The sequence below is a fragment of the Mugil cephalus genome, chromosome 10, assembly GCF_022458985.1.
Source record: "Mugil cephalus isolate CIBA_MC_2020 chromosome 10, CIBA_Mcephalus_1.1, whole genome shotgun sequence".
Lineage (NCBI taxonomy): Eukaryota > Metazoa > Chordata > Actinopteri > Mugiliformes > Mugilidae > Mugil > Mugil cephalus.
Window position 1 is genome coordinate 9498260 of NC_061779.1, and position 25199 is coordinate 9523458.

The 25199-nt window shown below is 39.1% G+C and overlaps 1 protein-coding gene across 1 annotated transcript; it reads right to left on the reverse strand.

Annotated features, from left to right (window-relative positions):
- Positions 1 to 2022: 2022 nt before the first annotated feature.
- Positions 2023 to 24493, reverse strand: chka (choline kinase alpha). Its single transcript, XM_047596166.1, has 12 exons — positions 23759 to 24493; positions 22666 to 22774; positions 20157 to 20210; positions 12896 to 13009; positions 12317 to 12450; positions 11711 to 11815; positions 10562 to 10620; positions 10359 to 10446; positions 6487 to 6595; positions 6308 to 6414; positions 6106 to 6187; positions 2023 to 5985 (listed from the first exon to the last, which is right to left on the reverse strand). Exons 1-12 carry the CDS (start codon positions 23992 to 23994, stop codon positions 5926 to 5928), a joined length of 1257 nt encoding a protein of 418 aa, XP_047452122.1. The 5' UTR covers positions 23995 to 24493; the 3' UTR covers positions 2023 to 5925.
- Positions 24494 to 25199: the final 706 nt, after the last annotated feature.

Below are 25199 nucleotides of genomic sequence, written 5' to 3' on the forward strand. Positions count from 1 at the left end.
ATATTAGGACTGCGATGCACTACTCAAGAAAGTCTGGTAGCTATGGTAGAGATACATGCATTTGACTTTAAAAAAAAAAAAAAAGAAAAGAAAAGGTTGAAAGTCATGTAAGTTATTTTCTTACTTTGGACCTTGCCAAGCTGGCAGCAACCCAGGTCTCCAGTTGTCCACTCAGATGTAACTCCAAACAAGGTATATCTATAACCTGTGAATTACTGTGATGTGGCTGAACTGTGGAGCTAATAAAAATTTTATCTTAATTAATTGTGATGTCATCAGGACAAAGTACAACCACAGATAAATTCCGCTATGTTACACAAAAACTGTATGTGTTGTGTACCAGAGTCCCAGTACACTGCTGATGTTAAAGGATTAGTGATACTGGCCTTTATTGCCTTGACTTTTAATCAAAGTTAATTTAAGAGCTGAATGAGCAGTCTAGCTGTCAGATCAAACTGTCTCTGCAGCATAGCTGTTACTGGAACCGGCATGACGTCGGCCAAGGTGATCATGCCGGTCGTGTATGAATGGTGCATTTGGCTGCAGCCGCCCTCCACAGGGCCAAGTGTGACTCATTGCTGCTCTCAGTGCAGCATTCCAGCGTCTCGTCCGTCTCAACGTCCATTATCTCAATGAGCATTCCACATAAATCTGTCCAGACTGCCCTGCTGCGACAAACACTGCTGCATTTTAATGAGAAGAAGAAAAAAAAAATCAAGATATCTACAATTTCTTATGTTTGACATTTGTACTGTAATTTGGTTACTTTGGCTAATTAACTTAAGTTCCACTTGCGCATTAGAGCAATTCCAACATCAGTGCACCGATTATAAATCATTCCAGTGGCCTAAGAAATTACAAAAGTAGGCTCAGTGTTGGATGTGTTGCAGGATGTGGCATTCTGGGAAATAAGCCAGTAACTCGCAGTAACTCAAGATTAAGAGTAAGAACGGCATTGACACTAGCTACTCTGATTAATACCTAGCTCATGTTCAACGTTAACAACGTTAACATTCAGAAAACTTTGTCCCTGGAGGACGATTTAAAGCACAAGTGAGCAGCAATGATGTGTAAGCACAAGACACTTTTAAGGAGCAAAAAACTAAAAATAGAGCAATTCAAAGTTTATAGAAAAGAAAGGACTAATCCATAAATGCATACACGCTACAACACGTTAGCCGTGCTAGCACATTGGCAAACGTGTCATCCAGCTTGTGCCAAAGACACACAAAGACGGCAATGCTGGTTTACAAATATCTCCCCACACCTACAACCACTGTTCTGTGTGAGAGACTGTTCTCAGTTGCAGGCATCATTGTAAATAAGAAGCTCACCTTTTGGACAATGTCGTCAAGTTAGTTTGTTGAGTTGTTGAGTAATGGGGCACATTAATGTGGAGAAATTAAAAAAAAAAAAAAAAGGTTGATAAGTTGTTTTGTTGAAACTGTTGAAGGTGTTTAAGAAACACGGTAAGTATATATGTACTTCTTTCTTGAGTCTGTTTGCTCATGCAAATTGAAATGCGATTAATATAGATTACAAAGTAATGATATTTGATCGTGATTAATCGAAATTAATTCATACCAACCTTGTCATTAATCTGATTAAAAATTTTGATTGTTTGACAGCAGTAATTTATATGTTACTCCAAATGTAGTATAGGCAATAAATATAATAAAATACACCAACAATATCAAAGTCACAATTCAGAAACAGTTATCCATGAGGTGAACAGGTGACAGGATCATGGTCAGCCAAGGCCAAGCATGCTCCCTTGCCTTTGTCATAGGGGTGGACAATGTTCAAGTGTTGGTATCAAAGACCATCCACAATAAACGCCAGTTTTCCCAGAAGAACTTTAAGACCATACATTTTTATTGACGGCATGAATATTTAATGTTGGTGTATGTCCTGCTCAACAAACTAGTACATGTACGTCCCTTCGTCACCACATTTGTCCCGTCTTGTCAGATGACATATTCACTGTGAAGGTAATTCTAAAGAAAAGAAGACACCATTACGTTCTTTTTTCTTTTTTTTTAAACTTTTATTTGTGCAAAGCAGTAAATTTACAGCCAAGGTCATTTGTCTTTATGTGCTGCCGCAGTTCACCCAACAACCTTTTGAATTACTAAGTATGCTGCTGTGAGTACATATGCATTCAGTGTAGCTGCATAGATGGCAAAGGTTATTGCACATAATAGTGCAGTTGTAGCATCTCATCACGGAACAGTACATTTTTAACCAAAATCAGAAATGTCTTTTGTTAACTTGATGTACTTACATGATATTATAACTATGTAGTTATTCATATTTGGATTTATCTAGTGATTAAATAGAAACAGAACGGCGGATGCCCTTGTTTTACTGGAAGATCCAATCAAATTTAAGTTCTTTTGGTCCAAAGTGCACATGATACTGAAGCTGAAGTGACAAATATGGAATGTACTAGAATAATTACACAGTTTCTCTACAGCAAATGTAAAACAAAAAAAATACAACAGAAATGAGATGGAAACAGCATGTACAGTAGCAAAAAGTTAGGGCAAATGATAAATTTTAAAAAATAACTTCTGAATACTAATTCAGGTTAGGAAGAAGAAAGTGCCAGTATACGGTATATAAGAAAAAAAAACAAAAAAACAAGATGTACCAGTAACACTTTTAAGTTTTTTAGTTGTCCAGTACAATCCACAGCACATTCTGTCTCAAGATAAAGAAAAAAATCTACATTCAAACCATTTAAAAGGAAATCATAACAATGACATATACAATAAAACACACTTGTAAAATAGAAAAAATAAAATAAAAACAAGAACCCTAAAAGTCACAGTTCAACAACTCCCAAATGTTTCTATAATTATTTCCTCAAAAGTGCCATAGTAGTAGACATTCAAACACCTTTGGATGGTTCCAGTATTGGTTTACTGGCGTAGTGATCAGGTTAGTTCCCTCAGCGGCGCAGGAAAAGCAGCCTTCACACACATCATTCATTTTGGTGGCTTCCATGCTAAATCCACAGATAAAACAGAGAACTTATCCCGACGTCTAAATTGTCCACGACTTCACAGGAATGAACGTGGACATGAACATCAGTGTTTGTGATGGTTGCACAGCTTTAGTTTGTAGCAGCACAGTAAATTTTCTACATTTTGTGGCAAAAAGAGGAAGCTAAAAAAGGTTTTTTAACCCAATAGCAAAAAATAACTGCAAGTGGTCGGAACTGTAATAGCCATACCGTTGACTTTTTGACTCAGAATGTTGTAAGAATCACAAAATCCAATCCATCATCATATTTTCTACGATGTTTTTAAGCATAAAAATCTGAATAATGTGCCAAAGACCTATCAATGTGTAGTCACAAAGAGCAAGCACAACAAGGATTTCCTGGAGACGTCCATCTAGGATTTCAACTGGAATGCAGTTATGCCCGACTCTGGGGCAAATGTAACACAATCGTAAACATGTGCCACTCAAAAACTAAGCAGCAAATCACAACAGTGAGCATGGCTAGGTCAAAATAGACCTTATGCTAACATTAACAACTCGTAACTCTGTGCTGGTTAATGTCAAACAAAGCTGACTCAACACTGTACTCTCTGATTGGAAATCTAAGCTAAGCTAGTTAGCTTTTAGCAGGACTTAATTTTGTATAAATTTAGCTATTGCTGTATTTACGCAATGTAATATTTGGTTAAGATGTGACAGAGCATCACAGGTAATGCTCACTTAAGGGTTTTAAAAAAAAAATCAGTAAAGTGTCTGTGTTATTGTTATTGTGTGTGTTTTTTGTTTTTTTTGCTTTGCTTTTATAATATATGTGTTGCTCTCAAGTGCATATTTAAAACCCCATTCATAGGTGTGTTGCTAATGTTAGCTTAACTAGCATGTTTTTGTATAGAGCCCTTCAAAACCATTTAAAAAATAACTATCAATTGAAAGTGTCAAATCTGCCTTGTTTTTGCTGTATAAAATTTATTTAAGCAGAATAAGAATGGAAAACTTAACAAGTGGGGCTTAGCAATAGGTTTAAATTTTAGTTTTAGTCAGTTTGTTCTTCACTGTTCACTTCTAATATGGATAAATGTGAAAAAAGTGCATTTGAATAGTTGTTTTCTGGTATGTAAAAGCTATGCTGTCATGGTCTAGCTTTGCACAGCCACACTCAATTCATATCAGAATATGAGTCTGGTAGCACCCGAGTGTTTGACAAAGAAATGCCTCAATTGGTCCTAAAACCACTCTTCTGTCTATCGTGATTTCATTATTCGTGTAGTACATGATCAGCTTCCAATAGAGAGAATCTAGACCCGTAACAAAATTTATGGGCGGGGGAAGTTGTTCTCCAGGGTAGTCTTTGTTAATAAGGAAATTTAATCAGGACTGCTACTGTACAAACAGAATGGAAAAAAGTGTTTTTCTCCGAATGTAAGAACTATAATTTAAATTATCAAGCTGTTAATTTAGAGGCAAAGTGAAAGCTGCCTTAGCAGCAGATAATAAATTGGTACAATAACGCATCTGCTCATCTGTTTGGTTCACTTAAAATGGCTGGGTGAGGTCGAAATGAGTTTCTGGATATTTGGATGAATTAGTCACAGTTTTCACTCTCACCATACCAGTTTTTACACAATAGTGAGCAATTATCCGTCTGTACAGGGTGACATAGTTATATATGAAGGCTTTTGACAACCCATTTGACAACGTGAGGACTTGGACTTTACTAAATGCCCTTTTAACAGGGCTACTACACAGATGCCCAGTTGCAATTTGTGCAAAAATCTGTGCAACCTGTGACCATGACTGCCTGCGTCATTATTATTCTAGATTATGGGTACAATGCTGAGGCAGCAGGCACTTGCGCCAAAACACCAAAAAAAAAGAAAAAAAGAAAAAAAATAATCCGATCGCCAAGGATTTAGCAACCAGGCAACCAAAAATAACACACACACACACAAAACATCTGGATTTTCTGACTAAATCAGACAATTCGTATCTGATGTGTAAACTATATGGAGATGAGGCTCTCTACTTGTCACAGTGATCTATAATAACAATATAAATCCACAACACCTGTATCCCTTGAAAAGCTAAAGAAAGTCACAGTATTATTAGAAAGGAAGCCACAAAGAACAAGGCCAAATTGTAATGGAGGTACCTGATGCCTTTGATTTTGATTTGCTGGAGTTGCCAAGGAAGGTATTCACATACATAAAAAAAAAAGAAAAAAAAAAAAGAAAATACAGTATAACTGTGTTTGCCCTGGCCTGAAGACACAACCATTTAAAAAAATCCAACAAATAGTTAAGTGTGTAATATCTAGAAAACTGGACCTGATGATCAAGTCACAATTCCACCAGCCAACATCAGTAACAAGTGTGGACAGGCTACTGGCACATTGAGATCTATATATACTGTATAATACACATAGCAGTCAGCTGCTTCAGAAAGCAGGAATCTACCCAAGGAAGTTCATTTTGGTTCGTTCCCACAGAGCATTTCCTTTAGGGAATGACCTTTACATACACATTGATGCAATGTTCACATTTCCGACTTAGCCTTAACCAAAGTCCACCACTCTAAAGGATTGAGTTAGGTTCAAATATGGCAGAAGCAGAGAGCACTCCTGACTGGCAATGAAGGTTAGTAAGTCAGTGTTATTTCTTTCTAACTTTGTTTTTGGCCTTAAGGTATTTACGCAGTGTAAACTGAGCTGCAATGGACTGTGGGGCATACTTTAAGCACCTAGCCATGTGATCAAGGTTTGGCTTTAGTCAACACAACACCAACAGTAGCCAGCTAATCCCTGCAGGGCCAGGGAGTGTAAGTAAAGCGTGGATCGTGGAATCTTTATCAGCCTGTACGTCTTCCTTCTGACATTTCTGACTGAATGTGTTGTCAATGCAAGCTAATCGTCTCACTCCGTTAGACAGCCCAGATCTTCTTCTGCTGGAAGTAAGCATCAAATCTGGCCTGAGCATACTCCTACAACACAAATAAACAAACATACATGAATAAATATATATAAACACACAATTACGACTTCAACTGCATGTGTCAATGTATTGGGCTAATTTGTGAAAACATTTTAAAAAAAAAGCTCACCAGGTATCCAAACTTGATGGTGGACAGCCTTGCCTGGATGATGGACCACAAGCCCCAGAAGAAGTGAGATACCAGGGAGAACCTAAAGGAACCATAAAGACACTCTTTTACTTTTCACTTTTTTAAAAAAAAAACTTTCTACAGTATAGACTTGTCCTGAGTCACCTATTGAGGTTACTCTGCTTCCAACATCTGAGCTCACCTGTTGACCTCCACGTACATCTCCTCCTTCACCTTCATTTGGTCCTCTGGGCTCAGGTTGTCGAACCCTTGGTCAAACTCACGCAGGTAGTTTTCGATGAAGTGTAACTGCACATGAACATATCGGTCAGCAGTCTGTTAGCAAAACCAGTTAAATGTGTGCTAATGTACGATACGCACCTGCTGGGCCTTTGAGGGGTAGTTCTGGGCATTGACTTTGAAGTAAGGAAACTCATCGCAAGTGTAGTCGTACATCCATTCACAGAAATGGTTGCCAATGTCAAATCCCCTGCAAATGGAGAGAAAAATATATGAAATAAATTTTTCTGCTTGATGTCTCATGGTTAGAGTAATTGTTAAAGTGAAACTCAATTTATTGTTTCTATATGATACATAAGCCCTAGCTTATTATGTTTTATGGTTATAAATGCACTGCGTTCAGACGTTGACGTTACATTGTCAATATTTTAGCCTGTCAGCATTTTAAAAAAATTGTACACAGCAACAATAATAACAACATAGCTTGTGATTACTAGCTGCAGTCTACAGATGCTGGCAGCTTTCTGAGTTTTAGCTAAAGGCTAACATCCGCATGATAACATGCTCACAAACAATGTTAGCGTGTTAATGTTTAACAAGTATCCTGTTATACCTATCATCTTTGCCATTAATATGTAGCCTGTTAGCAAGCTACCCTTTGTAGAATGTTTTAGCTATTTAAAAAATGGCAAACAATAACAACAATAGATACATAGCTTGTGAATTATTAGCTGCAGTCTACAGATGCTAGCAGCTTTGTGAGTTTGTGCTAAAGGCTAACAACAGCATGCTAACATGCTCACAAACAAAGTCAACATACTGATGTTTAACAAGTACTATGCATACGATCTTGGCCATCTATATGTAGCATGTAACCATGCTAACATAAAAGATATCAGACAAATTTATGACATAAACGTCTTCTGTCAAGCTAGCAGCTGACAAAGCCTGCTAACATCCCAACACACTCAAAATGGCAATGTTAGCGTGGCAATACTTAACAAGCATATTAGTTTTGCATGTTGGCATGATAACATTTCTTAATTACTGCAATGCACAAGTGGCAAAAGGACTGCAGTGTTAGAATAACAATGAAGCATAAATAAAAAGCCTGTTTCTTTCTCATCACAGGCAGCTATTCTGAAAATGACAGTAACAGCATCTGTGCTGCCTCAAACCAAAACAAACAGATTGTGGCTACATGTGGTCATATTCTAACGTAGTACTTGGAAGTTGATTCCCACACTATTATCAGGAGCTCTGGGAGGTTTCCAACACAAAGCTTTCACACACCAATCTGTTTTCACTTGCAGGTGATGAAAAAAGAAAAACAACATCCGCAGTAAGTTGGCAGTCTTTACCTCTACGTAGGCTCACCTAGAAGTTCATTAGGTACACTGGTGAATACATTGTCATATAACAGACTAAATCTAATCTTCATGAAGGTTCTGGTATTCAGTAATAGTTTAAAATATCTTAGAGAGAAGTAGATTCAGCTGTGTTTTTATTATGATGCAAGATACTCATGTTCCTATTATCCCCACCCCACTGTATAACAAAAACATCACAAACTACAGTCTCCACAATGATCATCCAGTTGAATTACCATCTTTCTGGCGCTGTTTCCACATAAACTAAACACCGGAACAGTCATGAAGGAGGCTTTAGTTCATTCTCACAGGTGTACTTTATGTTTGGGCAAGTAAGCGTACATAATAAGACATGTGCTCAGGTTTGTTTCCAAGCACTGGCTCGTTTCTGGACCACATTGTCACATGTTTGCTGTGTAACATCCTGGTGACATGTGAGGAGACTTAAAGGGGCCACACCGAGGGGAGCTGAGGGGAAGTGGGAGTTTACTGTGATCAACGCCGCTTCCCATAATTAAGCCGCTTGGGCATTTGCGCTCTCACAAGGTGCAGAAAATAAGCTCTCCTTCAGATTCACAATCACATCATTGTGACTGCTTCCAGTCTTTTTGAGCACGACTGCATGCCCACCGCCATTAATAACACAGACAGGTCTTTCCATCGCCTCCAGCCTCCTCTCTATCCCTGCCAGATTCTGGTTACATAACAGCTGCAGTGAATATTTTAACAGCCATGAATTATGGCTCCCTGAGTCAGGGACACGCAGACATAAACCAGGCTGCAGGCTTTTTTCTTAACGTTTTCCTCCCTGATTTTGCCTTTCTTTCTGTCTTGCTGTCTGGGTTGCTTTATCTCTTCTTTAATTTTATCAGCTTCCACATCTCATTTCAGGCGACTGATCGTTAGATGGGAGGAGAGTAAGTAGAAGGAGGATAAGCGATGGTGACGCAGAGCATTTAGGTCAGGTATAACTTAATGCATCATTTTTTTCTAAAATCACTCCAGGTATGGCAACCAAAAGCATCCAAAAATAGTGTAAATTAATAGTGTAAATTAAAAAGAACTGTGTAAATTATTGTGCATGAATAAAATGATCTGTGAAATTACTAAAAGATACCAAGTTTGCTTTTTAATGTCACATTTTGACTATTTTATTTTTCATTTAGACCTTTTCTAATATTTTTATACATTAGTTATATATTTTCATTTCTTGTTTTCCTTTTTCATGTCACTTTATATTATAAGGGGACGTTCTGCGTGTTTTATTTATGTCAGTTTTTGTTTCATTTCCCCTTCATCTTATGCCTATTATGCTACCCTCAGTATTTTAAACTAGCGCAGTCAGCTAAGTGCTACCAGATTTAGCCAGTTAGCCCCTCTTAGCTGGATCGACAACATCAAAATAATGCTGTTTCACTCTTAGTCTACAGGCTAGCACCTGTCTGGGAGAGCACTATGGCACAGCAGTGCAATAACTAATGCTAACAATAGTATGCAAACAGGCAGAAAAAAAAAAAAAAAAAAAAACAAACAATGGTAGCGTGTTAATGAACACACTCTGTGTTTAACCCAGATACATGCATTATCAGTTGCGTATTATCTTAGCCCGTTGGTGTACAAACATTTGTAAAAATCTAACAAATAGCATATGCCATATTATGCTAATATTAGCAAACTCAAAATGCTAATGCTAGCACGCTGATATTATTATATTGATATTAAAAGCATACTTATGAAAACCTATTCCACTCAGTGCCACGCCAACATTATAATTGTTTTCCCTAATTTTCCCTTTTCTTGTCTTTTTTTTTTCCAGTCAGGAACCGTCTCTGTCGGCATTTTAAGCTAGCATGCTTAGAAATAGCTACCTGATTTAGCCTGTTATTATTATTATTATTGTTATTATTATTACCGTACAAAAGGGACATCGAAGCTAAACGTCATTCGAGATTCATGCAAGAGAACTGGTTATGTAAAACTTTGTCCAGCAAACAACAAGGGAAATACCAGCAGGACTAAAAATATCCCCACCAATTGCTGGGAAACAAAATCTCAAAGTTCAGTTTATTTGAAAACGCAAGACAAGTGTTGTCTATATAAAATAAATAAATAAAAATCTTTGGCATGAGCCCAGGGACTAAGTTCAACATAAACTGTTCTGAATCAAGGCTAATTTTGTCATTTTACAACACTTGTTCTTGTGGCCATTTTACAGTTGAGTGCTATTCATATTCATTCTTTGTAAATACTGTACATGAAAAATAAAACAAATATATAACAAAATAATCTTTAAATTGTCACACTTCATTTTTATTTCCTATTATTTTTTTATTTTTTATTATTGCACACTATTGCAGTTTTAGCTAGTTAGCACCTATTAGGTTGAGCACCACTGTTGCTGTAAAATAAAATAATAAGCAGCTCTCTGGCTCTGAGCTAAAGGCTAAAATTAGTATGCTACATTTAACAAGTATCCTCCTCCTATCACCACCATCTATATGTAGCCTGTTAGCGCATTAACATTTCTTTAAATATTTGATAAATAAAGTAAGACACAATAAATACGTGCTACTCTAGATGACAAGGAAGGAAAAGACAAGAAAACTTGAGCCCAAGTTTGTGTTGCAGGTGTCGCAAACATACCTGTAGTTGTAACTGCTGTACTCAAAGTCGATGAGCATCAGCTTCTGTTTTTCTGAGCTCTGACGGCCCTTCAGCAGCAGGATGTTCCCTGAAATCAGAAAAAACAAAAATAAACTAAAGCTCATCCATAATGAAATGAAAAAAAAAAAGAAGACAAAATGAATAATGCAAATGGTGCGTTAGCTAGCGCCTTTGTGTTTTACCTTCTTGACAGTCGTTGTGGCAAAATACCACGGGAGAATGAGTGGACTCCAGCAGAGACCTGGACATAAGCAAAGAAAGAAAGTCAGCGACTGAGACAGATTCACTTTATTATATAACTAAATAAAACCTCTGCAAAGACAAATACTGCCTTAAACTGAAAGACTGGAGAAAACAGATGTGTTTTGTTTGATTGAAAACAATGGTTTCGTTTCTTTTTCTCACAGTTAGGTTAAATATTTACAGTATTGAGGTCAAGAGGAGAAACCTAAATTGAGTAAATTAAAATTAATATGTAATAAATCTGTCTGCCGGTGTTCCACACAGGTAAACTTTAACTACAACTTTAAACTATTTAGATGCTGCATTAAGATCTGTTGTGGAAAATTTGGTGAAATTACGCTACATATGGAAGTTTTTAAGGTTGCAGTTATAATCTGAGCTTTGTGCTGGTCTCTACAACAGCTAATACCAGGGCGGACATCAGTAATTATGTATAATCTCCCCAAGTCATGGCACGCACACACAACAACCAGCTGTGGAGACACATTTTAATGCCATGTGTGAACACAGGTACCTATAAAGCTGTTCAGTTTTTAATCAAATGTGTTAATGTATGATCAGAGGAGGGCTTCGGCTTTTAGTCTCCTTCTGTCTGTTGCACAATCTGTTGTTTACCTCTGGTCAGTCTTAAGTAAACCTAATGATCCGATGAAATCCGGGTGAATAAGAACTAAAACAAACATGTCTGACTGAAGAGCCACGCCTAAAGGCCTCCTTGAGGAATTCAAACTGAATATTTTACAGGAATAAAGTTGGCCAATCATAAAAACTCTTCAGCAAATCACTGACACAATCCTGAGCTGCATTTCTCTTTTCTTTTTTTTTTAACTTGGTGTCAAATGGAAACATATGGTTCTTGTGCGTAACTCGCATTAGGTTAATCTAAGAACATATTTCAAGTAAAGAGAAATTGTCCTTTTTAAGACGTGAAGTCCCACTTGGAACGAAAACCAAGTCAAAAAATAACATTTCAGTGAGACAAGTCGGTGCAACATACACAGCACATCCTGTTACATAACTCCATGTCTGGAAACTTTCCATGCATATGTCATGAAGTGTGCTGTAGTGTGTAGTGTGCAGGAACATACTTCAGCATATCCACCTCTTGCGGGAGGTTGTAGCTGAGCAGGCGGTTGAAGCGGCGCAGTTGGGACTCTCTGGTGAAGTTCAGCCTCATGACTTGGTTCAGGTATCTAGTGGAGAGAACAAACATTACAAACACGTTGCATGACATTTGCCTGCCAAACAAGCAACCTGCTCATGATTATTCAGGATGTGTTCAATATCCCAGTTTGCTCAAGACATTCTGTTTGTTTTATCTACATTTTGTTTTCCTTGACTTTTAGAAGAGTCATTTGGATTCTTGTCGATTGTTTTTCCCTTCCTGATGTGGAAATTTACAAAATTGTCTAAAAACTAATGTTAAGTGTGTGACTAATGTTAAGTAAAGCGATAAGAGAATCTAGGTGAACATGACAACACACTTTATCACCATACATTAGCACACATTGTGCAACGTAAAGCTAACAACAACCCTAAAGACTGAACTCTTCAAACGGAAGTGCAATGTGATAAAAGCCCACGGCCGCCTCATACTTGACGATAAGTAATCAATGGTGTCAGACGCTATCTCAGGAATGGAAAACTTAACTTACTGACCGAGAAAACTACAGACAACTATTGAAATAGCTCACTTGTCCATGGTTCCAAACAGCCACTTGGGTTCCTTGTTGAAGGGCATCCGCATGCCATGAAACTTGGCCATCTTCTCTGCAACTTCTGCAGAGATGCTGGGGTCGCTTAACTCACAGGTGTCCAGTTTGCGGCTCTGCAGACAAAGAGCTATGACTGAAAAATGCTTTTCAACTACCCAAAAAAGATAAAAAACATCTCTTTCTACAGCTCTCCAGTGAGTGGACATTGTTGTTTCATTGTAAATAAAAGTATCCGCCAAAGCTAGCTGTGCTCTGAGCTTTTAAATGTTAATACTCAGTGTTGACAACAGATGTTTTCATTAATTCTAAGTTTTGAATTGAGAATCGATTCTAAAAATATGTTCATAGGATTCCCAAAGCTTTTAGTTGAAGTTATTTGGCCCAATATTTAAATGATGCTGGTAACTCTAATGGGAAATGTGGATTTACTATAAATACGTTATTTTAAACAGATCTTGTGACTTTTGTTTAAACATGATAAATGATAGCTGAAAACTATGGCTTCTACAATAGAGTGCATTTTGTGGATCTATTATTTTGTCATGGTGGGTGACTTACAGGGACGTACTGCTCCAGGCGACCCTGAGGGAAAATGCCGTAGAGTTTGGGTCCTAGCTCCCTCTCGGCCAAGATGGCAAACATCACACTCTCCAGCACCATGGCCTCGGCGCCCTGCAAAAACACAAGCAGGAGGAAATTCAACATTTAAAGGATCTTTCACATTTGAACAAATGTAAAAACAGCTACTGATCGTATTGTAGATTTGGCATGATGCTGCCACCGCCATGCTTCACTGTAGGAAAATGTTCGTGGTGACGGCACAATCGAGTGAAAAACAAAGGTTAATGAGTCTGAATATTTTCCAAAGTCGATGCATGTCTTGTACATTTATAGTTTGTAGGTATATAATGAAGTAATTTTCTGCTAAAGTTACACCACAAATTAAGTTGATTTGAATGTATTGTAAATCAAATCTGTTCACAGTATTTAATATCTGAAGTAGTTTGTTAAACAGATTTAGCTTCTTTCAACATTATAAGGCATTTTGTTTTTCCAGTTCTTTCGACGTATTGTGACATTAAGGCTATTACATTGTGTACCTTCCAAGCTTTCTAAATGGGGCAGACTGCCAAAGCTACTTTATGGAAAAAGAACATGAGGTCTGACATGTGAAAATTCCAGATAAAGTGCATGTCTGAACGGGGCTTAAGGGGAAACCAGGGGATGGAGGAGTCTGAATGAGAAGAAATGTTGTGGTTAGGGGTTAGTTGGGTTTGCCTGTCAGAGGGTGAGGAGAACACAAGAGGTAGATTAAAACCATGTCTTTCTCGGTTCATCTTTAGAGATGTTAAAAAAAAAAAAAAACTCCCAGGGACTCAACGTTAACGGAGAAACCTCCTTGTAGTCCCTGGAGTTCTAAAGACTAAAAACTGTGAGCTGGCTTTTCAGCGAGCCGTTTCTCCTGCGCTGTATTGTGTGGAGAAGACGGGAAAACCGGGCATCTCACCAAACATTCGAGACGGCACTGTGAAAGGAGAGGGGTCGGTAGCTAATTAACAGAGCCAAACCAGCAAAGCGAAGGCTCACTCTGCTGATTTATTCTGTGGGAAACTAAAAGTTCAGCTTTGCACCAATGAAGCCAAACTTATCTCAACTATGGTTTCAAAATGAAGCTCCAATGAAAGGCTGAAAGAAATGTAGGAATAATACAGGGGAAATAAAAGTTTGTCTGTGGGAGTGAATTCCTAAAATGCTGGAATGGGGCTGTTTAAAACAAATACCTCAAAGTCATTTAACATGAAAGCTTAAAAGGTTGTGGTCAGAATCAGTGTGAAGTATTGTAATCCAAACCCTTGCTAAGTGAATAACCTTGTGATAAATTGTAGCAGATGCAGAGATTTAGATCTGAATTCTGTTTGTGTAAGAGCCAGGGGAATGTGTTTCATACCGACAGTCCAGCAGGAAGCTGGCTCAGAGGAAACAGTGCTGCCCACTCTAAATGTTCCTCCTAAATGTTATGCATTATTTTGAACCATGCTTTGACCATATCTCTCAAAACAGGATTGTACTGTATCACCTACAGAGGAGCAGGCATTGAACTCTAACTTCAGGGGATGCTGAAATGTCAAAACTGTATCCTAGTTAGTGCAATCTGACAAATTATGACAGCCTAGAGTGCTGCTTAAGGGTTTTCCTGCTACATTTCTGCATAAAAAAGACTTGAGAGTCCTAAAACTAGACAAAGAGAACCCAGTCAAAGAAATACAATTATTCCTTAGGGCTGAAATATTCCATACTTGTGCATTTATTCATTCAAGAACATTAATCATTTGTCCATATTATTAAGTTGCAAAAATGTGATCCCTTGTTTTCAGTATGTGCTGTGACCCCCTGTGCAGCAGTTACTGGCAACTACATATGTCCGGTAATTGCTGATCACTCATCTACAGCAGCTTGGATGGATTTTAGCCCTCAGAACAGAACCACTTCAGTTCTAAGATGTTCTGAGATGCTTCGGGTTCTTCTACAACATTTCTATCGGATGAGGATTAGGAATTTGACTTGGCCATTCCTAAACATTCACCTTGTTCTTCTTTACCCATTCTTTTGTGAAATGAATCTCATTCTTGGGCTTGTTATCTTGCTGCATGACACAGCTTCCCTTCAGATTCAGCTTATGGGCAAATGTTCTCACTGGTAGAACTCAGAATTCATTAGTCCATCAATGATGACAAGCCACCCTGGCCCAGATGTAGCACAACTGGAATGCAGCGTTATTTCATATCCAAACATGATGCCTTTTTTAAACCTAACTATTCTCCTTAGTAAAGAATAGAGCAACGTCATCTGCAAACAATGCAAAATTTTAGATTCTAGTATTAGAGCACGGCTGTGCAATATGACCAACATATTAAGTCTAGAATTCATTCAGAAACATAATTCAAACTATATTTAAACTATCCACCTTCCCACTGCAACTCCAGTTTTACATGCAAGACTACGACTTTTCAAATATTTCATAGCTCAGTAGAGCATCAGACTTTTAATTTGAGGTTCCAGGGTTCACATCAAAGTTTCTAATACAATCTTATCTTATCTTATACAACCTTTGTTATTGTAGTGAAGAAAGGTAAAGTTAGCTGGTGATTGGCTGTGGTTAGGATGGGGGTTAGCATCTGAAGCTTCAAGGGATACGTGGTTTCACTACTACTTTGAGCATAGCATTGTTTGACTTTGCAAAAGTGACCAAGTTCTATATAACTGACAAAATGTTACAACATCTTGTCAAAATGCTTGCTTGCTTTAATGTTCAAGCCAAACAAATCTCTTATCTGCATAAAAATGCCTGATCATCTTGATCAGATGAAGCCTCTACGTGAGCAACATGCAGTTTTATTCCTTGTTCATTACAAGGCAGTGGTTACATAACACATTATCTGCAGAACGCTGATCACATGCAGCTTCAAATCTCCCAACGTGAATTATCCACATTATCATAATCATCTTAACACACATACTGCCAGAAAACAACCAGCTGGCAGCATAGGAATGCAAGAACTCATGTATATAATATGGATATTTATCTTCCGTATGTCCATTTGAAAACCCATACACGAGTTACAATGACCAAGATCTCACATAGCTAGACCTTCCGTTGAGTCCTGTTTTGTTCCATCTAATCACTTTATTAACTCAGAAAGATAGTTCTTATATAGAAGGTATGCACTGATGTGACTGCTGCCTGGGGCCACGCCCCCTGAGTGGCAAAAACACAGTGAAATATATCAATAGAGAGACCGGGAAAAATGCGGATTATCAGATCCAATTAAGGACAATTGGACTTGACAATGATCTATACGGTCATTTCAGTAATGATAAATGTAGCAACATTAACAAACTAATTTGACAGACCTTTAGAACTTAAGAAGCAACCTAAGGTATGACTTCATCAAAAGATACAGCATAAATTAATATCACCTGACACTAAATGTGAACCACAACACCTAGTTTCGGTGTCTGGATTCCAGTTGTTACTTTGTGCGATCCATTTACTTCTCTTTTCTTTGGCAGTTAGAGATATCTGTAAAAATATATCTCTGACTGCTTTTCAAATCTGTTGATACAGTCAATCGTAAAAACTGCTCTTCATCTTTTTTTAAAATCCATTTACAATTTAGTCATTATTAAAGTCTATGATTCAAACTAATACTGCTAATCTCCACCCTCAACTGTCACTTTTTGCCACTCAGTAGTAGTAACCAAGGAGACCTAGCTTGCTGTGACGTCATTAACACCGATCACGAGTTCAAACCTTTACTGCATTTTTCTTTGTGCCGGGAACAAGCCGCATGTGTTATAAAAATGCAACCGAGCGGCATTTTTTTAGAAGGATGACATTCATTAGCTTATGACGTTGCCAACCTACGACTTAAATGCCGCCTCCAACTAGACTAGCTGTGTTAATATTTATGACACACTGTGGCTCATTTGGTAGGCTTCAAACAGACAGTTACTTTTAAACTTTTCTCTTCTTTTAAAGCAGCATTCAGCATTCTGTTTAGTGATTTTACTGGAGCTGCTAAATCAAGCTGGTAGTATTGAATGATGATCAACTACTACCATCTCACCAAACATCCACATTAGATTTTTGGCAGCCTTAATGCAAGCCACATGCTTAATGCAAGAAGAAGACTTTTTGATACAACAGAAACATGCCTTTGGTTTACCGTCAAATAATTAAAACGATTCTGGTTGTATTTATCTTTGAGATGTTGATAACAATTGTGCTTTGCAATTGTCTTCGAAATAAAGGAAATCCTTTATTAAAATGCCATTCATGTGACTACAGTATTTGCTGGTTTAACTTGTATGGTCACATATTGATTTCCACTTCCTCTGACCCATTTTATGCCACTGTTGTTGTTTTTTTAGTGACTTGTTTGATTTGGCTCCCGCTCTCAAACAACTCTCAGATGCCAAGCTCCAACTTCAGTTATTTGACTATTCTTGACAAAGAGGTCCCTGCCAGCAGCTTCCTGTCGTTAGACAGGAAACAGAAACTTCCTGTAATGAAGGTTTTTGAATGAAGAAGAGGTGCCACTGTCATTTATGTTCAACCACCAACCCAGCTTAATCGACTCTCATATTCCTGCAGCTGAACTTTAAATTGTAACGCCGGGCACGTATCAGCGCTGCTCTGGGATATTTACCAGCCGGCCTTGAAGCAACGCTGCGGCAGGTGCAGTCTGAGCCGCTGCCAGCTGCCGCTTTAACCTCAATACTTATCTGCTTCTGCTGTGTGTGCCAAAAAGCCAGTAACGGTTGGGTGGACTAATGGAGTTCAAGTCAGCCTGAACTGAGAAGAACCAGCGTGACATGTTTGTTCTATTTATCTGTCAAAAGACTGGGACAACAGCCACCATCTAGGAACTGCAGAGTTTACATAGAATAGCGTATCAGACGTGGAGACATCTCTTTCATCATCTTCTACTCTGGACATTCCATTGCCTCTTCCGTTCCCTCCTCTCCATCCGTTCTCTTCCTCCTCCCTCTTCTTGTCTGAGTGCTTCCATTTATTCCTCTTCTCCTAATCTTATTATCCTTCTTCTTTTCATTCTTTCTCATCTTCCCCCTCCGTCCTGCCCCTCTTGTTTTTCTTCTTCTTTTTCTTCTGAGATGTTCCGCTCCTCTTCGTCAGTTAAGTTCTACGCTGAGTGAGTGATGTTTTGGTGTGAACACATGTATCTGATCACGTCATTTTATTTAATCTCCACGGACGTTCCCTGAGCACAAAGTCACATCTTGAAATGTTTCTCTAAACAATAATAATCCAACTGCTAAAGCAGGATTATTATTATTGTTTGCTTATTAAATGTTATATGTGTTCGCTCGTCTTTAAGACACCAGCAATCAAACTCGACACGTTTTGCAGGCTTTTAATGTGAAACATTTGCAGGAAGTGTACTTTTAACTGATTAGTGCATTTAAAAAAATGAAAATTAGAAATAGACCAGAGAGCGAAAACAACATTTGTGAAAGTCAAGTCGGCATGTTTCTTTGTTATCAGTGTACATCGGTATCTGCGCGTACGTCAGAGTACGTCTGAGCTACTGTCTTGCTCTGACGTCTGAATTACCCCCGTTGGGATTAATTCACAGTCATCCCATCCCAAGAGGGATTTACCGTGACCAGATGGCAGGATTGTTGGGGAAGGAAGGCAGGCGAGGTTAACCAGAGACACCGGGGCGGGCTCGCCGCTGATTAACAGAAGGACTCTGCGGAGGGTGACATAAGCTAACTGGGTGCTGACCTCACCTCCATCACATGACCGGGAGGCATGACTCCGTTTCAGCATGTCGGGCGAGGGTCAAGGGTCGTGGCAACATGACGTGGAGGAATTTCTAGGTCAGGGAGAATAAGGCTTGGCGGGCACAGAGAGTCTCGTTAAACATCCAGCTCTAATTTACCAAAATAAAAGTCTTTTACCTTTGCTTAATGACATTCTGACCATTTTAGCTTTCATTTTCGTACATATCAAAGCAGTTTTTTAACATAACTTTGAGCCAAAGGACTGAAACAGAAGTTATTTAGTGTCAGCTTGTTGCTGCTTTTTAATGTTTATAACTTCTTTACTTCTTTCTTTACCCCAAGACAGTTACACTGAGACTCATCAGTTTCCATTTCACTATTACACTGTGGTTTCTCTCTCATTATTCCTGTTAATACTAAGAATACACTTTATTAGGTATGCCTAGAATAAATCAGTGCGATAGCTCATCTCAGCTTCTACCGCTTAGTCCTCACTAGGGTCGCGGGGGTTGCTGGAGCCTATCACAGCTGTCATTGGGCGAGAGGCAGGGTGCACCCTGGACAGGTCGCCAGCCTATCGCAGTCAATACGACAGATCCGCAGGGTGCAGGGTGCAGTTTAATCTGTGACTTCCTTTTTTCTTTTTTTTCAAATGTAAGTGACGATAATCTGTTTCCAAAAAGATCACACAGTTGAATCAGCTCCAGTGAAAAAGGAATGGCTTTTTCCATAGAAGAAGAAGAAGAACAAGAAGAAGAACCAAACCAATGCACTTGTGGCCTTGTGGTCATCCAATGAAACTGAATCAGAATGATGACTCAGGAGAGCGACACTTCAACAGTTTGTTAGAAATGTGACTGGTGTCATGCGAAAACATGAGCAATGACAGAAGCTACAACCCTGAGGGCACCGTCAGTCATTTGTTAGTGGGGGGCCTTTGGGTCTTATGGGTTGAGGGGAGGATGATCATCCCACAGATACTTGATCAGTTTGGGATCTAGTGAATGTGGAGGCCAGGTCAACACCTTGCGCTATTCTTCATGTTTTTTGAGTTGTTCCTACACTGTTTTTGTTTTGTGTGTGAGTCTGTGTCAGGCCAAAAGTTTCCCAGCAGAACAATGAATTGTCACAAGATGTTGTTTACTTCTCCTGTCAGTGGTCATAATGTTGTGGCTGATTGGTGTTAGATCCTCATTAAAAAAACAGAGGAGGTTTAAACTTTGAGACTCTGTGCTTTTAAAGGATTAAACACCAGAGCAGAACTTGACATGAAGGCGTTGAACGTTTAAAAATTGAAACAAACTAAAAGTCAGTATCATTTCCCCGGTCAAGCGGTGTGAAGAAGACAGAAAAGGAAACACTTCTGGACTTTTACAAAAACAACACTCAGAATTCCCCTCAAAAGCCAAAGACGTCAGTTGAGAGAAGAATTTAAGGAATCAAAATAAAACAAAATTAAAAAAAAAAAAAAAAACACCGTGTGGCTGCACCATCATGATCAGTTACTTACCTGGAAGTGATTTTCTTTGTTTGACTGTCGAGAATCCCCTTTATTACAGGACATCTATCAACAAGAGAGAAAGGAAAGAATCGCCCGTGAGTACATGGGAAGACGTCCATGAACATCATAGCCTAGCCAAGCCTGCAGGGCAGACAGTACAGTATGAGTTCAGACACACAGCTAGACTCTTTTTTTTTTTTTTGGTTCTTTTTGGACATTTAAGTTTGGGAAAGAGTGCCGATGAACGGTCGGGCGGATGGAGGTTTACTGTCAATCACCTGCATCACATATCTTCATTGCTGAGAAACACTATCTCCGGTATAGCACCGGTTTAATCATTAGTAGCCGTGCACTCAGACAAAGACATTAAGAGTTCCTTAATCATATTAGCTTTTTGATTAGACGCCGCTAATTCCTCCCGAGCGGCGGCTCCGACGGGGCAGAGGCGGCCGCAGTTACCTTGGTGAAGGACACAGTGCCTTCTCTCCCCCGGCAATAAAAGCTAACCGCTTACGCGCCATTAACAATTACACAGACTTGAGTTCATACTTAATGCGGGTCCCATCAGCCCGGGGTTAACACAGATCACTTTACAGCTGCACATGACGAATTCTAAGGACTCTGCGTTGTTCTTTTGGTTTTTCTACTCACAGCTCACGGGAGATTAGAATATGTTGTTCTAATGTTGCTCGGCATTTGCAAGTAAAATCATTCACTGAAACGTTATCTTCGAAACGGTTTTCACTCAGACTTAAGAGAATAGGATCTGGGATGATGAACCCTGGACTGACCGGCCACGTTATGAGGAATAATCTGCAGGAAAACTCATTATCTTTTTAATTTCTTGTGCAAAACTGTGAAGCAACAAGAACCCAAACTGACTTGTCTAGTTGAGTCATCGGAGTCTATACTGGTCCACTAGCTCAGAAATGAAGCTGACTTCTTAGCAACTAGACTTAAGTTTTTTCTTGCACACTTGGCCTATTCCCGGCCGTGAGCTACATGAGTGTGTGTTACATCTTTGTATTAGGCTGAGATTTCAGAGATCTCATACTGTACCGTGTTTTTTGGTGGGTTCACCTGGGAACAAGAGTGCCCAAGGCACGCTCCTTTGGGAAGCCTACGGCAAAGAACACATGCATGTACAGCCATGGGGGTACATCACCATGTACAACAATGGCTAACACGCGCGCACACATACACACACTCACACACACACACACACACACACATAAACACACACACTCGTGAAGGCAAGCATGCATACACTAACATAAGCAAATGACCTGCAGACGCACATACACACAGCAGCAACAGCAACAAGCTCTGGTGGAGTCACATCATCTTCTTCAGACCTGATATCAACATCTGTCCTCAGTGATCGGATCACAAGCGTCTGGGACATGGGACATGTTTGACCTCATTCCTTTGGTTGTGCGAACACAAAATGAGTCCTGAGTCATTCAGCCACTATTAGAAATGATCACCTGAATAAGTGATGTCAGTTCATTGGAAATGAGGCTTTTAAAAGACTCTGTCCTCACTCACCAAACAAGGAATAAATCTAAACTAGAATGCACAAATAAATCAATTCTCTCAGCGGTTTACTCTTATTACCCTCCTGGAGAACGTTTCTATCGCATCGGTGTGTGTGGAATTTACCAGGGACCGGTTATAATTTGAACTTTGTCTTTAAAATAACTAACTAGAAATGAATTAGAACTTAATGTGTCAGAGACTTAACAGCTTGCTCCAAAATATGGATCATCTCCCCAAGTCAACAACCAGCTGTTCACGGTTCTGAAACAGCGATAGGTAGAGATCCTTTGGAGGCAGCAGCTGTTACAATATTCTCCTGACCACATGATGTTAGAAAGCACTAAACTCTGACCACAAAATAACTAACGTCAGCGTAGAAATTGATTAAAAAATCATCTATTTCGTAACATGGTTTGGACACACCTTCTCATTTATTTGAATGAGAAGGTGTGTACATATATATTTGCATATTTTTATATATTTAGCCTTTACTATAGTTTTTATTTGTAATGTTTTTATTGACTTGTGATAGCCTTGTATGTGTGATGATGCTAATGGGATAAATAAAGTATCTATCTATCTATCTATCTAGACTTTACAGCTTGTTATAAAACAGGTGTCATGTCCCCAGACATAAAGCAGAGGTCAGATCTCAGGTGACGTCAAGTGTGGCCAAGGTATTTTCAGCTTGTGATCGGACCACCGAGGACACGTTCTAATAAAGAGGTCTGAACATCCCCTCAGTGACCTTTGACCCCAGTTACACAAGTCATCTCTGTGATAAAGGCCAGCTGTCTTTAACTAATGCTGTTTACACTTCTTTCTGTTGTTATCTGTGTGTGTTTTGCCGTACGGCAGCACTAAATGAAAAGCAGTAATTATGCACTGATATCTAAGCGCTACAAGGGGAGGCCTACGTGTTGCTCTCTGTAAAGTAAAAACAACAGCTTTTTTTAGTCAAAAGAGGTGTGACTCTCACCTGAAGGATGGCCCCATAGAGGCGCAGCAGGACGTTCCTCGGCTCATCCCCAACACAATCCAGGCTGTCAGGGAGGCTGCACAGGAAGAGCTTGTTGCTCAGACCACCCCTGGAGGACAGATGGTCAGTGGGGAGGGTTATTTCTGATTATTTATCGTGAGAAAAGATATCTGCTCGTGAAGGACGCCGCGGTAGCAACAGATTAAAAATGTGATACAGTTGTCACAAAATAAGACAACTTATCTCCAGATAGGACATTTGTAACCTGGACAATCACTAGACGATGATTTTAGATCATCGGGGCGTCATCCAGCCTGCCAGAGGATGTCGTCTGTCCCACGGGTTGAATTTTCACAGTGCAAAAATTACATTAAAGACATTAGCTGCCATTTTTCAATAAAAGTAACTGCTGTTCCTAAAATGTCTACTAGCGATTTCTCTGTTTTAGTCAGATTTGCGAACACCGAGACCCAAAACTAAACTGTAGATGGCAGCAGTGTGCACTTATTTTACTTAAGAAATTTCCGGTTATTCATAAAACAAAATTGTAAGGATGTTTTTACTTCGTTGCACTAAAACAAAATATTTTAGAAAATTTTAGAGTTGCCATTATTTATATATGATTTTGCTGTTATGTAACTGGTCCACGCCCCTCCTTAAGATCACATTGGGCTGAATGTGGCCCCCCTGAACTAAAATGGGTTTAACAACCCTGCTATAGAAGCTCATATTAGTGACATTTTCTGAAAAGGCACAGTGGACTGCAAATTCGTTTTGTAGGACCCCAAACTAGGGTGAAGGTTAAAAAAAAAAAAAAAAAAAAACTAATGATAGAGACACAAAGAGACCAACACATCCCAAGAAGAAATGATGCAGGATCAGCACAAATAGATTCGCAAAGAGGAAAAATACAAAATAAGACTCATTGTTTAAATTTAGATGGATTCGTCTTTTAACTGGGTCATTTGACTGGTGAATCATCTGCCTTATTGTCTGAGGATGAGCTCATCATTGCAGCTTAGACATACACATAGACACAGCAGCTGCTATGCATCACGAGAATAGTGATGCAAAAGTGCGGAACACGCTGTACCTTATGACGGTGATGTGAAAGTCGTCCTCGGCCACGCTCTTCCAGGCTCCGTGGAGAAACTCCCTGCACCACAGATAGGCCTTGCGCCTGGTGTCCGGTTCAGGTTGGTCGACGCGCACCAGGTCCTTGCAGTCGTCCTGGATGTCGGGCTGGACCTGCAGGGCGTTCTCGGTCACCAGCAGACCAAGGGACATGGAAGGGGACGAAGACACCCCGTTGATAAATTTGGTCTTCATCTTTTCTTTATTATTATTATTTTTTCAATGGAAAATAATATAATAAAATACGAGAAGAGACAGCGATTCGACTTTCTTTTATCGTTTTTCTTTTTTTTCCCTGTGTCGCAGGAGGATTTCTTGTATGAAGGACAGTTTTTGTCTTTATTTCTTTCGTATTCTCTGGAGCTTTCTGGTTGATTTGCTGCGTCGGGTTCCTGGCAGGGAATGAATAAAGTCTGAGAGACGCGCCGAGTATCAGGGAGAGAGGAGGGAGTGGGCGTGGTCATCTAAGTGGGAGGTGGTCACATGACGCGACCGCCACCCTTCTACTCTCTGATTGGTTGAGGCGGACACGGCCCCGCAGGACCACAACAAACTCAGCGGTGCCTTCGCTGACACCCGGACAAATGAAGTCCCAAATTGTAATTCGTAGAAAAACTAAATGTCCATTTTTTTCCCCCATATTTACACGGAAGGATAATGATTCAGTCTGCGGACACAGACCTCGAATGAGTATGAAGAGACTGTTTATTGCTTGAAAGGGGTAAACAAAAAAACATGATAAACGACTCAAATTTGCTGAAAATATGTAAAATGGCCGCAAAACACATGAACTGGGTGTGTCTTTTGTACTGTTTAACTGTTTACAGCTGCTAGGTTAAGAATGGATGATAGAGGCACAAAGAGGCACAAAAAAGGCAAAGAAATGCAGAAACACTACAAAGGCTGCAAAGAGATTTAAAATGTCAAAGAAATACACAATAATAATACATGCACAACCATTTCCAGAGATGGAAATGAGTTTAAAGTGAGAGTGTGTTGCTTGAGTTAGGGGTATTTATTAAAAGAGACCGTTTTGAACGAGGGATGGCGTTATGGTTAAAAAATGAAGCACAAAGAGACACAAAACTAACAACAAAGAAATGCAGGATCACTAAAAAGAGATTAAAAAGGGTTGCAACCATAGCCCTAAGTAAACTCAAGACAGATTTGTTCAAAGAGATGCAAAATTAGCATAAATAAGACAAAAAAATAAACAATAACACTTAAAGAAGGGTGTTGAAAATTGTTTTATTTAAAGTGCAAAGAAAATGAGTGGAATTGACTGAAAATAAACACAAGAAGCTCAAAATGACCACATAGTTACACAATACCACAACAACCATATACTACTTGTGTGACTGTAAATGTTTTGAGCTGGGGTTAGGGTTTACAAAATCAAT

Coding starts and splice junctions, on each gene's coding strand:
- chka (XM_047596166.1), bottom strand. CDS start 23,994: ATGAAGACCAAATTTATCAACGGGGTGTCTTCGTCCCCTTCCATGTCC. Junction 22,775..23,758: donor TTTCACATCACCGTCATAAG/GTACAGCGTGTT, acceptor TCTGTCCTCCAG/GGGTGGTCTGAGCAACAAGC. Junction 20,211..22,665: donor TCTATGGGGCCATCCTTCAG/GTGAGAGTCACA, acceptor TCTTGTTGATAG/ATGTCCTGTAATAAAGGGGA.